We start from the raw sequence: 13,198 nt of genomic DNA on the forward strand, positions 1-13,198 counted from the left end.
AGAGTGCAGAATACAGGAGACATCATTAAAATCTCCAGCACAGACACAAATAGGACAAAGTGTATGGAAAGGTTTGGCAATCAAACTTCAAGCACACTGGACAAACAAATGACAATGAGAAGAGGGGTGGTTAATACAGGACTGAAGGTGTTATAATCTGAATGCATGCAGTATAAGGAATAAGGTCAATGAGCTTGTGGCACAAATCTAAATTGGTAGGTATGAGATGGTGGGTAACTACAGAGGCATGAGGGAGGAGCTGGGTAGAATTGACTGGGAGAGGAGCCGAGAAGGAAAGATAGTGGAACAGCAATAGCAGGAGTTTCTGGGAGTAATTCAGGAGAGACAGCAGAGATTCATCCTGAAGAAAAAGAAGCATGGTACAGGGAGAATGAGGCAACCATGGCTGAGTGGGGAAGTCAGGGATAGCAAAGAAGCAAAAGAGAAAGCCTATAGTGTGGGGAAGGGCAGTGGGAAACCTGAGGATTGGGAAGCTTACAAAGACCAACAGAGAATAACAAAAAAAAAATGAGGAGGGAGAAGATTAAATATGAGGGTAAACTAGCCAGTAATATAAAGAAAGACTGTAAGAGTTTCTTTAGGTATATAAAAGGCAAAAAAGAGACATCAGTGGACTTTGGGCCACTGGAAAATGAAGCAGGAAAGATAATACTGGAGAACAAGGAAATGGCTAAGGAATTGAATAATTACTTCATGCCAGTTTTCATGGTGGAAGACACGAGTACTTCCCCAAAAATTTAAGAGAGTGCAGGGGTAGAGCTGAGTATGGTGGCCTTCACCAAAGAGAAAGTGGTAGAAAAACTGAATGGCCTGAAGGTGGATAAATAACCTGGGTCAATTGAACTAAGCTTCAGAGTTCTAAGGGAGATAGCTGAAGAGATAGTAGAGGCGTTAGTGGTGATCTTCCAGAAATTGCTAGAATCCATGAGGATACCAGAGGACTGGAAAATCGTTAACATGACACCCCTATTTAAAAGAGAGTAAAGCAAAATGATGGAAAATTATAGACAGATTAGCCTAACCTCAGTCATGGGTAAGATTCTGGAATCCATTGTGAAAGATGAAATTTATGAATATTTGGAACTGTGGTAAAATATTGCAAAGTCAGCATGGTTTCATCAAGGAGAAGTTATGCCTGACAAATCTGCTAAAATTCTTTCAGGAAGTAATGAGCAGGTTAGACCAAGGAGAGCCAATGGATGTTATCAATCTGGACTTCAAGACAGCCTTTGACAAGGTGCCCCACAGGAGGCTATGAGTAAGATAAGGGCCCGTGGTGGTCAGGGCAAGGAGCTAGCATGAATAGAAGCTTGGCTGTCTGGCGGAAAGCAAAGAGTGGGGATAAAAGGGTGCTTCTCAGGATGGCAGCTGGTGCTAAGTGGTGTTCACAAAGCTCAGTGTTGGGACCACAACTTTTGATTTTACACATTAAAGATCTAGATGAAAGAACTAAGAGCCTTCTAGCTACATTTACAGATGATACAAAGATACGGAGAAGGGCAGGTAGCATTGAGGAGGTGGGGAAGCTGCAGAAGGATTTGGACAGGCTAGATGAGTAGGCAAAGAAGTGGCAAATGGAGTAAAACATGGAAAAGTGTGAGGTCATACTTTGGTAAGAAGAATGGAGGCATGGACTGATTTCTAAATGGGGAAAAATTCAGAAGTCTGAAGTGCAAAGAGGCTTGGGAGTTCTACCCCAGGATTCTCACAATGTAAACTTGCCGGTTTAGTCAGTAGTTGAGAAGGCAAATGCAATGATGGCACATATTTTGAGAGGACCTGAATATAAAAACAGGGTTAGACTTCTGAGGCTTTATAAGGCTCTGGTCAGACCACATTTGGAGTGTTGTGTGCAGTTTTGAGCCCCATATCACAAGAAGGATGTACTGGCCCTGGAGAATGTTCAGAGGAAGTTCACAAGAAAGGTCCCAGGAATGAAACACTTAACATATGAGGAGTGTTTTGCAGTCTCTGGATTTATATTGGATGCAGTTTAGAAAGATGAGGGGGAATCTAATTGTAACATACAGATTACTGAATGGCTTGGACAGTGTGGATGTTGTGAAGATGTTTCCATTGGTTGGAGAAGACTAGGACATGAGGGCATAGCTTTAAAGAAAATGAAAGATCTCTTAAAATGGAGATAAGAAGAAACTGCTCAGCCAGAGTGTTGTGAATCTGTGGAATTCATTGTTTTGGAAGGCTGTGGAGGCCAGGTCGTTGAATATAGTTAAGAAGGAAATAAATGGGTTAGAACATAGAACATAGAACAATACAGCACAGAACAGGCCCTTCGGCCCACGATGTTGTGCCGAACTTCTATCCTAGATTAAGCACCCATCCATGTACCTATCCAAATGCCGCTTAAAGGTCGCCAATGAATCTGACTCTACCACTCCCACGGGCAGCGCATTCCATGCCCCCACCACTCTCTGGGTGAAGAACCCACCCCTGACATCTCCCCTATACCTTCCACCCTTCACCTTAAATTTATGTCCCCTTGTAACACTCTGTTGTACCCGGGGAAAAAGTTTCTGACTGTCTACTCTATCTATTCCTCTGATCATCTTATAAACCTCTATCAAGTCACCCCTCATCCTTCGCCGTTCCAACGAGAAAAGGCCGAGAACTCTCAACCTATCCTCGTATGACCTACTCTCCATTCCAGGCAACATCCTGGTAAATCTTCTCTGCACCCTCTCCAAAGCTTCCACATCTTTCCTAAAGTGAGGCGACCAGAACTGCACACAGTACTCCAAATGTGGCCTAACCAAAGTCCTGTACAGCTGCAACATCACCTCACGACTCTTGAATTCAATCCCTCTGCTAATGAACGATAATACTCCATAGGCCTTCTTACAAACTCTATCCACCTGAGTGGCAACCTTCAAAGATCTATGTACATAGACCCCAAGATCCCTCTGTTCCTCCACCTGACCAAGAACCCTACCATTAACCCTGTATTCCGCATTCTTATTTGTTCTTCCAAAATGGACAACTTCACACTTGGCAGGGTTGAACTCCATCTGCCACTCCTCAGCCCAGCTCTGCATCATATCTAAGTCCCTCTGCAGCCGACAACAGCCCTCCTCACTGTCCACAACTCCACCTATCTTTGTATCATCTGCAAATTTACTGACCCACCCTTCGACTCCCTCATCTAAGTCATTAATAAAAATTACAAACAGCAGAGGGCCCAGAACTGATCCCTGCGGAACTCCACTTGTAACTGGACTCCATGCTGAATATTTACCATCTACCACCACTCTCTGACTTCGACCGGTTAGCCAGTTTTCTATCCAATTGGCCAAATTTCCCTCTATCCCATGCCTCCTGACTTTCCGCATAAGCCTACCATGGGGAACCTTATCAAATGCCTTACTAAAATCCATGTACACTACATCCACTGCTCTACCCTCATCCACATGCTTGGAATATCAAGGGGATCAAGGGTTATGAAGAGAAAGTGAGAGAATGGGTTTGAGAAGCTTACCAGCCATGATTGAATGACACAGCAGGCTCAATGGGCTGAATGGCCTAATTTCTTCTCCTATGTTTTATGGTGTTATGAGTGAAGTGAGGAAAAAAACTTCCCTCTGAGTAGTTAGTGTTTGGAATACTCTGCCTGGAAGTGTGGTGGAGATAGGTTTCATCAAGGCACTTAAAGGAACATTTAAATGATTATTTGGAAACAATAATGTGCAAGAGCAAGAAGGAAAAAACAGGAGACTGGCACTGGGTAATGATGCACATTTAATGAGCTGGTGCAGGCACAATGGGCTGAATGGCCTCCTGCTGTGCCATAACACTTCTGTGAATATCCAGATAGTTTATGTTGGAGAAATTAGCCCAATAAAGCAGAGATCACACAAACCAGATCAGGTGAAATTGACAAGCTGTTTATTACAAGCGATATTGCTGGAAGAGAAATTGACGAGGCTGATACAGAACTGCTACAGTCTGTACAGGTAGATCAAGGGTTCTCTTCTTCGAGCTGAGGAAGAAGCCAGGTTTTATGATAATCTTGTACAATAAGGTTAATTCGAAATGGGGAAAGATACAATGTATCTGGAAATGGAGTAATCTAGCTACAATGATGCTAATTGGAAAACAGTTATCGGATGAATGTCCTGATTCTCAATACAATGCAACATCCTGACAGTATCAATGAGTCAGGAGCTTCCCATCCTCTTCACAGGTAGGTGCTAATGTCTCTTCTGAAGCGGTGAGGTGCTTCCATTGTCTTGTCCTGGGAGCAATGCTCTTGGTGGTGCTACTCTGTCTGACCTGTTCTTTGAGTGGCTTATGAGACTGCCTTTGGGGCTTTGGGATAGCTGTAGTTGATCTGACATTGTTAGTGATTGCTGGGAAGTGTATTCCATTGTCAGCAAGTGCTGTCTGATTTCACTTGTCAGCCGGCTTGGTCCCTGCTGAGGCACTCAGGAGGGTCACTTGACTAAGGACTGCCAGGAAGAAAAGAGCTGCAACCTGTGCGGAGAGGCGGGCCACATGTATAAGACCTGCCCAAGATGTGGGGGCCCCACTTACGCACAGATGGCTGGAGGTGGCAATGTGAGCGATGGACCCCCAAAGACCAGTAAGGTCCACCCGGACAGCAGGGAAACGGAGTCTGGTGGCACCCAGAAAGAAGAACAGACTGGAGTGGAGGAGGCGGCAACCAGCAGAGAGACACAGCAGCTGATCCTAGCTCTAGCCGAGCAGATGGAAGAAATGGAGGAGGAGGAGGTAATCAAGCAGGCAGAGGAGTGGATACCTGTTAAAAACAGGAAGAGGAAATCTTGCCAGGCTCCCAAAGCCCCCCAGCAAAAGGGGAAAAGACAGCTGCACGAGGGAGGGACGGCCAGCTCTTCGGAGGGGGAAGATGGACGCAAAGAAGGCCATCACCACCAGAAGAAGAGACAGAGCGCCGTCGGTAAAGAGGAGGGCATTTCCTCCCAACCAGGAAACAATGGACCCCCCGAAGTCCACCCTCCACCCAGTGAGAACCAAGAGGTACCCACTGGCCCACAACTACAGGCAACCGAGATCTGTGATCCTCTGACAGTCCCACTGTCAGACACAGAACTTGACAGGGAGGACCCTTGCCTTGGCTCAATGACACCAGAGCGGGCAAATGACCCCAGTGAGGAGCTGGATAGCTACCTCAGCCCAGCGAAGGTCCAGCAGTTCGTGCTAACCATGGGGATGTAGACAAGCTACCCCAGAGACAGGACAGTCAAATGGACAATGGTAACCCCATAAACTGGGGGTTAAAGAAGTTTAAATTTGCTTTCATATAACAGGGCACCCAATCTTCAGGGTTCCGCTGAAGACACAGCCAAACACCAAGAGACTGGATAGTTAATAAATGTAACTGTTAATAGGATAACTGTGAATTCGATTAATTCAATTTGTTCTTTGTAATGTTAAGACATGCAATGTATATAACTATGAACAACATGGAAAAATTGTACAAGTACCAGAGATTTATTTATATGAATAAAGTATATTTTGAAATATAAAAAACTCTGTGTGTTTTTGGTATAGTTTGGCCAAGTTTGCTTCCTATGTTTTATGTGGGCCTATTATGAGTAGGCAGGGTGGCAGATCTTTTCCCACAGTTTTTGGCTACATCAAGAACTGTTTTCAAGGTTCCCTCATGAATACAAATTCACAACTCTCTCAGCTGTTTCATTAACCAACACAGATCTCAGGAGAAGAAGTAATGTTTAAGAACTTGATTGGTAAGCTCCCAAAAGACCCTATAATTTGAGGAAAGCACAACTGTAACAGGACCTGAGTACCGTCAAACAGGCCTTTAGTATTTTAAATATGCACTTCAGGTCCAATAATATGAAAATAAATCAATTAGATTATGTGGAAGCAGTTTTTGGCATTTTCTCAAATTACGTCAGTTTCTAAGCTCCTATGGCATTATCCTGGCAAGTTATGGAACAAAATCAAAATTTAGATTTCTATACTGTCAAGCATGATTGTTAATGTAAATGTCAATTAATTAAAATTTTGTCTGTATTTTTGGCAGGAATTATTGGAAATGGATATTTTCATCCAGCAAGACGATTTAATTCTGACGTCACTGACATGATAACAAAACTTGTTGTCACAAGCAGAGTCCTTTGGCAGTGGACAAAGGTACTGATACTATCAGAAATGGTTATATGTTCCTAATTTCTATTCAAATGTTTAAATGAATAAAATATTAAATCAGACATACTGTGGATTGAGAGATAAATGTTCAGTAGTTCAGCTGAGTTTCTTAACAAGCTTGCAGCTTTGAAGTCATTAGTCAGAGAAAGTTAACTGTTAGCCTAAATTATAGCTTGAGAAAAATCTAAAAATGATTTTACCAAATTACCAAGTGAGCACTCATTCCTCATTACACTCAAATCTCCCCATCTTCACTCTATGATCCCACTGAAAAAAACTCTTAAGAAATTTATCAAAATTATTTTTGTTTGTAAAATCATCTAATCATAAAATGAATTTTAATGTGCATTCTTAAGTTCTTTCATAATAAATTTTATGTGACCTGGAGTACCCTGTTTTCCTTCTTACTCCTTTCCTTAATTGGAATGTTACATTTCCAAACTTAAACATTTTGGCAACCATTCTACAGACTGCAGCTTTTAAATAATCATGGCCAATGCAGACAATTCATTTTCTCTCAGAATTTCAGCTGTTAATCTATTGTATTAGCTAAATTAAATGTTCTTGATTTAATCTGATAAGATAATTTTATTTTGGAATTTGTATAATGAAAAATAAATTGATGGCTTCAGGTCATTAATTTTAAAGTCAATAAGGTTGAAATTGATCTTTGAAGAAAAAATGCAATGTAGAGACATTGAACAAATCAACAATCTCTTATGATAAACCCACTTTTCTTTTTCATTGAACTCTGTCATGATGTTGCTCCTTTAACACAGTTATGTTGTCCATGGCTTTCTTTTTTCAGAGAGGTAATAAAAGATACAGAATTCAAAAAGCCTATGTTTGAAGGGTTTTAGGGCCAGTTTGATTATAGCTAACAGATATTGCCTCAGGAGCAAGGCTTTCAAGTTAAATAAATACACTTGTACAATGGAAGGGGAGCGGCCAGTTCTCCCGGTTCAACCTTTCATTGGTTTGGTCTTGCTGTACACTGAAAGCAGTCAGGCAGTTTTGAGGCTGCTGATCAAAGAAACAGCTACATGGAAGAGGGTATTCCAAGTTTTAAATCACACAATATCAGGTTATAGTCCAACAGGTTTAATTAGAAGCACTAGCTTTTGGAGCGCCGCTCCTTCATCAGGTGGTATTCCATACTGCCATCGCTCTCTCTCTCTCTCTCTCTCTCTCTCTCTCACACCTGTAAGACCTTGTGTTTGATTTTACTTTTGGTGCCAAGGGAAGTTTATGGGTATTGTTGCAAGCATTGGGAACAGCATCATTAAGTTTATATAATCTGTTGGGTTTTCAGTTAGGTTTAAGTTGTTCTGTATTCTGTTCTCTTTTGTTTGTGTTTCATTCAATAATCTTGTAAAAAAATTCTGGTTTGTTCAAAACTTAGAGGTTGGACCACCTACATCTTTCCTGGGATATCCACATTGCACCTGCATTAAAACAACGAGTAAAGTTAGAGTCTGGGCTACTTTCTTGAAATGTATTGAGGGAGTCTGGCCTGGTTCACAACAGATTGGGAGCTCATCAGGGATTTTTCTATTATTCTGATTGGGATTAGGGTTCCTGGATTTGAAGGTAACGAGTGGTAGATGTTAGTGTCTTTTGTACTCGGTGTTTTGTTTTGGTTGGTTTAAACAGTGCTTGGGATAGCGATGGCAATCTGGAGCTGAAGCTGCCTCATTCTGTGAGGAAAGGAGAGATAATTACAGCAATACCTCAGCATTAAAATTTACTGGAAATGCCACCAGAATCTTTAGAAATGGATACAATTCAATTGAAGCAGTTTTTAGTTAGAGGCAAAAGACAATGAAAGAGCATCAGAAATAAAACAGTTTGAATTACAATTAAAAGCAGATGACAGAGAAAAAAAAGAGATTTTGAACTTCAGAAATTGACACTTAGGTGTTCAAAAATTCACTTTCTGATGTAGTGAGAACTCATGTGGAAGAGCAGAGAATTAAAATGGCAAGATTAGCAGCTGAAATGGCTGATTAGATTAGATTACTTACAGTGTAGAAACAGGCCCTTTGGCCCAACAAGACCACACCGACCCTCTGAAGAGCAACCCACCCAGACCCATTCCCCTACATTTACCCCTTCACCTAACACTATGGGCAATTTAGCATGGCCAATTCACCTAACCTGCACATCTTTGGACTGTGGGAGGAAACCCATGCAGACACAGGGAGAATGTGCAAACTCCACACAGGCAGTTGCCCAAGGCGGGAATTGAACCTGGGTCTCTGGCACTGTGAGGCTGCAGTGCTAACCACTGTGCCACCGTGCCACCTTATGATTATGAAATCAATTTCAATCTGTGAGGGATAGAAATTAGGGAATAGAAAAATCCTCACTTGGAAAGGGGGAGGTAGATCTCGGTGAATATAACAAGGATAACTTAACACAGGGTAAAAAGGAAACCCTTGAAGGGGAAAGAGAAGTTAAAAAGCTCTGGTGTTTTCACTGTGATAAAGTAGGCCACATGGCATCACAATGTTGGTGGGTTAGGAAGAGCACTGGGAAGCCAGATGTCAGAAAACAGCACAACCCAGGGAATTTTGTTGGAGTAGTAACACAAAGCCACTCAGGTGGATAGAGCTTGTAAGAAGGCCTATGGTGTATTAACGTTCATTAGCAGAGGGATTGAATTCAAGAGTCATGAAGTGATTTTGCAGCTGTACAGGACCTCCAAACAGACCCCACCACCAGGGATATATTTCCCTCCCCACCCCTTTCCGCCTTCCACAAAGACCATTCCCTCCGTGACTACCTGGTTAGGTCCACGCCCCCCTACAACCCACCCTCCCATCCTGGCACTTTCCCCTGCCACCGCAGGAACTGTAAAACCTGAGCCCACACCTCCTCCCTCATCTCTATCCAAGGCCCTAAAGGAGCCCTCCACATCCACCAAAGTTTTATTTGCACATCCACTAATATCATTTATTGTATCCATTGCTCCCGATGCGGTCTCCTCTACATTGGGGAGACTGGGCGCCTCCTAGCAGAGTGCTTTACGAAACATCTCCGGGACACCCGCACCAATCAACCACACCTGCCCGTGACCCAACATTTCAACTCCCCCTCCCACTCTGCCGAGGACATGGAGGCCCTGGGCCTCCTTCACCGCCGCTCCCTCACTACCAGACGCCTGGAGGAAGAACGCCTCATCTTCCGCCTCGGAACACTTCAACCCCAGGGCATCAATGTGGACTTCAACAGTTTCCTCATTTACCCTTCCCCCACCTCACCCTAGTTCTAAACTTCCAGCTCAGTAACTGTCCCCATGACTTGTCCGGACTTGTCCTACCAGCCTATCTGCTTTTCCACCTATCCACTCCATCCTCTCCTCCCTGACCTATCACTTTCATCCCCTCCCCCACTCACCCATTGTACTCTATGCTACTTTCTCCCCACCCCGACCATCCTCTAGCTTATCTCTCCACGCTTCAGGCTCACTGCCTTTATTCCTGATGAAGGGCTTTTGCCCGAAACGTCAATTTTGAAGCTCCTTGGATGCTGCCTGAACTGCTGTGCTCTTCCAGCACCACTAATCCAGAACCACATTTGGAGTACTGTGTGCAGTTCTGGTCGCCTCACTTTAGGAAAGATGTGGAAGCTTTGGAGAGGGTGCAGAGGAGATTTACCAGGATGTTGCCTGGAATGGAGAATAGGTCGTACGAGGATAGGTTGAAAGTGCTAGGCCTTTTCTCATTGGAACGGCGAAGGATGAGGGGTGACTTGATAGAGGTTTATAAGATGATCAGAGGAAGAGATAGACAGTCAGAAACTTTTTCCCCGGGTACAACAGAGTGTTACAGGGGACATAAATTTAAGGTGAAGGGTGGAAGGTATAGGGGGGATGTCAGGGGTAGGTTCTTTACCCAGAGAGTGGTGGGGGCATGGAATGCGCTGCCTGTGGGAGTGGCAGAGTCAGAATCATTAGTGACCTTTAAGCGGCAATTGGATAGGTGTATGGATGGGTGCTTAAGGTAGGACAAATATTCGGCACAACATCGTGGGCTGAAGGGCCTGTTCTGTGTTGTATTGTTCTATGTTCTATGTTCTAAAGCAAACTGGTGGCTAGAAAGCTTCAACAGAATGAACAACCTGAAGGGAGGTTGGTTAAGAGGGAAGTGCCAGATCTTCTTAAACTATATACTTGCAAAGGTAAAGTTCACTTACATAGGCTTGGAGCAGCAAGTAAAGAATTTACAATATTGAGAGATACACAATCCTCTCAATCTTTGATGTTGAAAGATGAAGCGATATGTACCACTGAAGGACTATTGCCAGAAAAGATGAATTCACAGTGAGACAAAAGCGTTCAAGTCTATAGAGTGAGGTTAGAGTGTCCAGTGATGAGTGGAGAAGTTGTGATACCGAGTACTGGACAAACTCTCAGCCTCTAGGAATACAATTTGTTCTTGCTAGTGATGTAACTGGTTCACAGGTAGGAGTGCTGCCTACTATTGTTGAAAAGCCAATGGAGACTCAGGCAACTGAACTATTGCAGGACACATCTATTGGGATGTGTCTGTGGTAATGACGTCACAAAATCACCAGTTGAAACAGGAGAGATCAAAGAGTACAGATAAGAAAGTTGAAGTGGAATTAGCAGAGACCCTGTTTGATCAGATGGTGGAGACAAATCAGGAGCACATAGATCAAAAAGCAGACATCTTTAGCTCAGAGACATTAACTGAGTTACAGCAGAAAGATTAAAATTTAAAGCAATTGTATCAAAAGGTATACACGGAAGAGGAATCTGACTGTATCCTGAATGTTATTATATTGAAAATGATGTCTTAATGAGGAAATAGAGACCATCACATATTCAGGTTGATGAGAAATGGGCAGAGGTTTATCAAGTCGTATTGCCAATGGGTTATAGAAAAGAGGTGTTGCGAGTGATGCATGAGCTCCCACTAGGGGTTCATTTAGGAGTGAGAAAAACTCAAAAGCATTTTTACTGGCTTGGACTGCACAAGAGATGTAGTTGAATTTTGCCAGACATTGCATACATGTCAAGTCATTGGAAAACCACAAACATTAATAAAACCTGCACCTTTAATAACTATTCCTGCATTTGAGAAACATTTTATAAGTCTTAATTGATTGCATCGGACCCTTACCTCAAAACAAAAAGTGGGAATCAGTATTTGTTAACAATAATGGAAGTGTTCACTAGATTTCCAGAGGCTGTTCCATTATGCAATATCACAGTTAAAAGGATTGTAGAGGAGTTACTCAAATCTTTCACATGATGCAGGCTACCGACAGAGATACAATCAGGTCAAGGGTCAAAATTTAGTTTGAAATTATTCAAGGCAATTATGGAGAGCTTAGGAATGAAACAATTCAAATCTACTGCATGTCATCCAGAATAACAGGGAGCACTAGCAAGCTGGCATCAGACATTAAAAACTATGATGAGGGCTATTCATCCGGATGATTAGAATAAGGGAATTCTGTTTGTACGTTTTGCAATCAGAGATGCACCAAATGAATCAACCAAATGCAGTCCATTTGAATTAGCTTTTGGGCATGAAGTGAGAGGACTGCTAAAATTGTTTAAGGAGAAATTGGTAAGTCAGAATTCAGAAACCACATATGAGGACTATGTATCAAATTTAGGGAACGATTAAATAAAGTGGCTAGACAGCATTTAAAAGTATCATGGCATATAATAAAACAGGAAGCAGACAAGAAATGAAAAACTTGCAATTTTGCTATCGGAGATAAGATGTTAGTGTTACTTCCAGTAATAGATGAACCTTTAAAAGCAAAGTTTAGATTTAGACTACTTACAGCGTGGAAACAGGCCCTTCGGCCCAACAAGTCCACACTGAGCCTCCGAAGAGCAACCCACCCAAACCCATTCTTCACCTAACTCTACAGGCAATTTAGCATGGCCAATTCACCTAACCTGCACATTTTTGGACTGTGGGAGGAAACCGGAGCAAACCCACGCAGACACGGGGAGAATGTGCAAACTCCACACAGACAAGTTGCCTGAGGCAGGAATTGAACCCAGCTCTGGCACTGTGAGGCAGTAGCGCTGACCACTGTGCCACCGTGCCGCCCATTAGTTGACCTTAACAAGTCAAAAGGAAATTGAGTGAGGTGAACCATTTGATAAGAACTCCAGACAGAAAGAAATCTCACAGAATGTGTCATGTGAATGTACTCAAAATGTCTTTTGACAGGGGAGAAAAGCCAAAGGAGATTATGTTATTGGTTACAACACAGAGTGAAGAACCAAGTTCAGACGATTCTGAATTGGACATTCCTCAAATTAAGAGAAAATGAGGATGGCAGATGCTGGAAATCAGAGTCAAAGAATGTGGTGCTGGAAAAGCACAGTCGGTCAAGCAGCATCAGAGAAGAAGAATCATGTTTCAAGCATAAACCCTTCATCAGGCTCAAAATGTCAAATCTGTTGCTCCTTGGATACTGCCTGACCAGCTGTGCTTTTCCAGCACCACACTTTTCAATTCCTCAAATTAAATTGAACGATGAGAAAGTTGTCAAAAATTGTTGAACTACCTTCTACAGGAAAATCGAAATTTCCTGAAAGAGTTATTACATTGCATGGGGAGATTTGTGGAAATAAGCTGGGAAGTAATTGCCTAATTATGCATGATGTAGATATGGGAGATGCTGTTCTGATTAACAACATCTTTATACGCACAACCCTCTAAAGTTGGCACAGGTTCAAAAAGAGATTGAATGTATGCTCCAAGACAACATAATCTAAGTGAGTTATAGTGACTGGAGTGCACGCATAGTAATGGTGCCAAAGCCAGGTGGTGCCCAATAGTTACGTGTGGACGACCACAAAGTCAGTGCAGTTATAAATACTGATGTATATCCAATTCTGCATTTGAAGATTGTGTTGACAAGGTGGGTCGAGCAACCTATATTTCTAAATTGGACTGGCAGGTACCTTTGTCAGAAAGAGTGAAGACAATTTCGGCTTTTGTAATGCCAAACG

The 13,198-nt window shown here is 42.6% G+C and overlaps 1 protein-coding gene across 1 annotated transcript in view; it reads left to right on the top strand.

Moving 5' to 3' along the window:
- Positions 1–13,198, top strand: part of LOC140453953 (dynein axonemal heavy chain 8-like) — a 1,210,036-nt gene that overhangs the window by 953,119 nt on the left and 243,719 nt on the right. Inside the window, exon 60 of the mRNA XM_072548830.1 lies at positions 6,065–6,174. Coding sequence (XP_072404931.1) covers positions 6,065–6,174 — 110 coding nt within the window. The remainder of the gene's footprint in view (positions 1–6,064; positions 6,175–13,198) is intronic.

This window comes from Chiloscyllium punctatum, chromosome 3 (genome assembly GCF_047496795.1).
Source record: "Chiloscyllium punctatum isolate Juve2018m chromosome 3, sChiPun1.3, whole genome shotgun sequence".
In the NCBI taxonomy this organism is placed as follows: domain Eukaryota; kingdom Metazoa; phylum Chordata; class Chondrichthyes; order Orectolobiformes; family Hemiscylliidae; genus Chiloscyllium; species Chiloscyllium punctatum.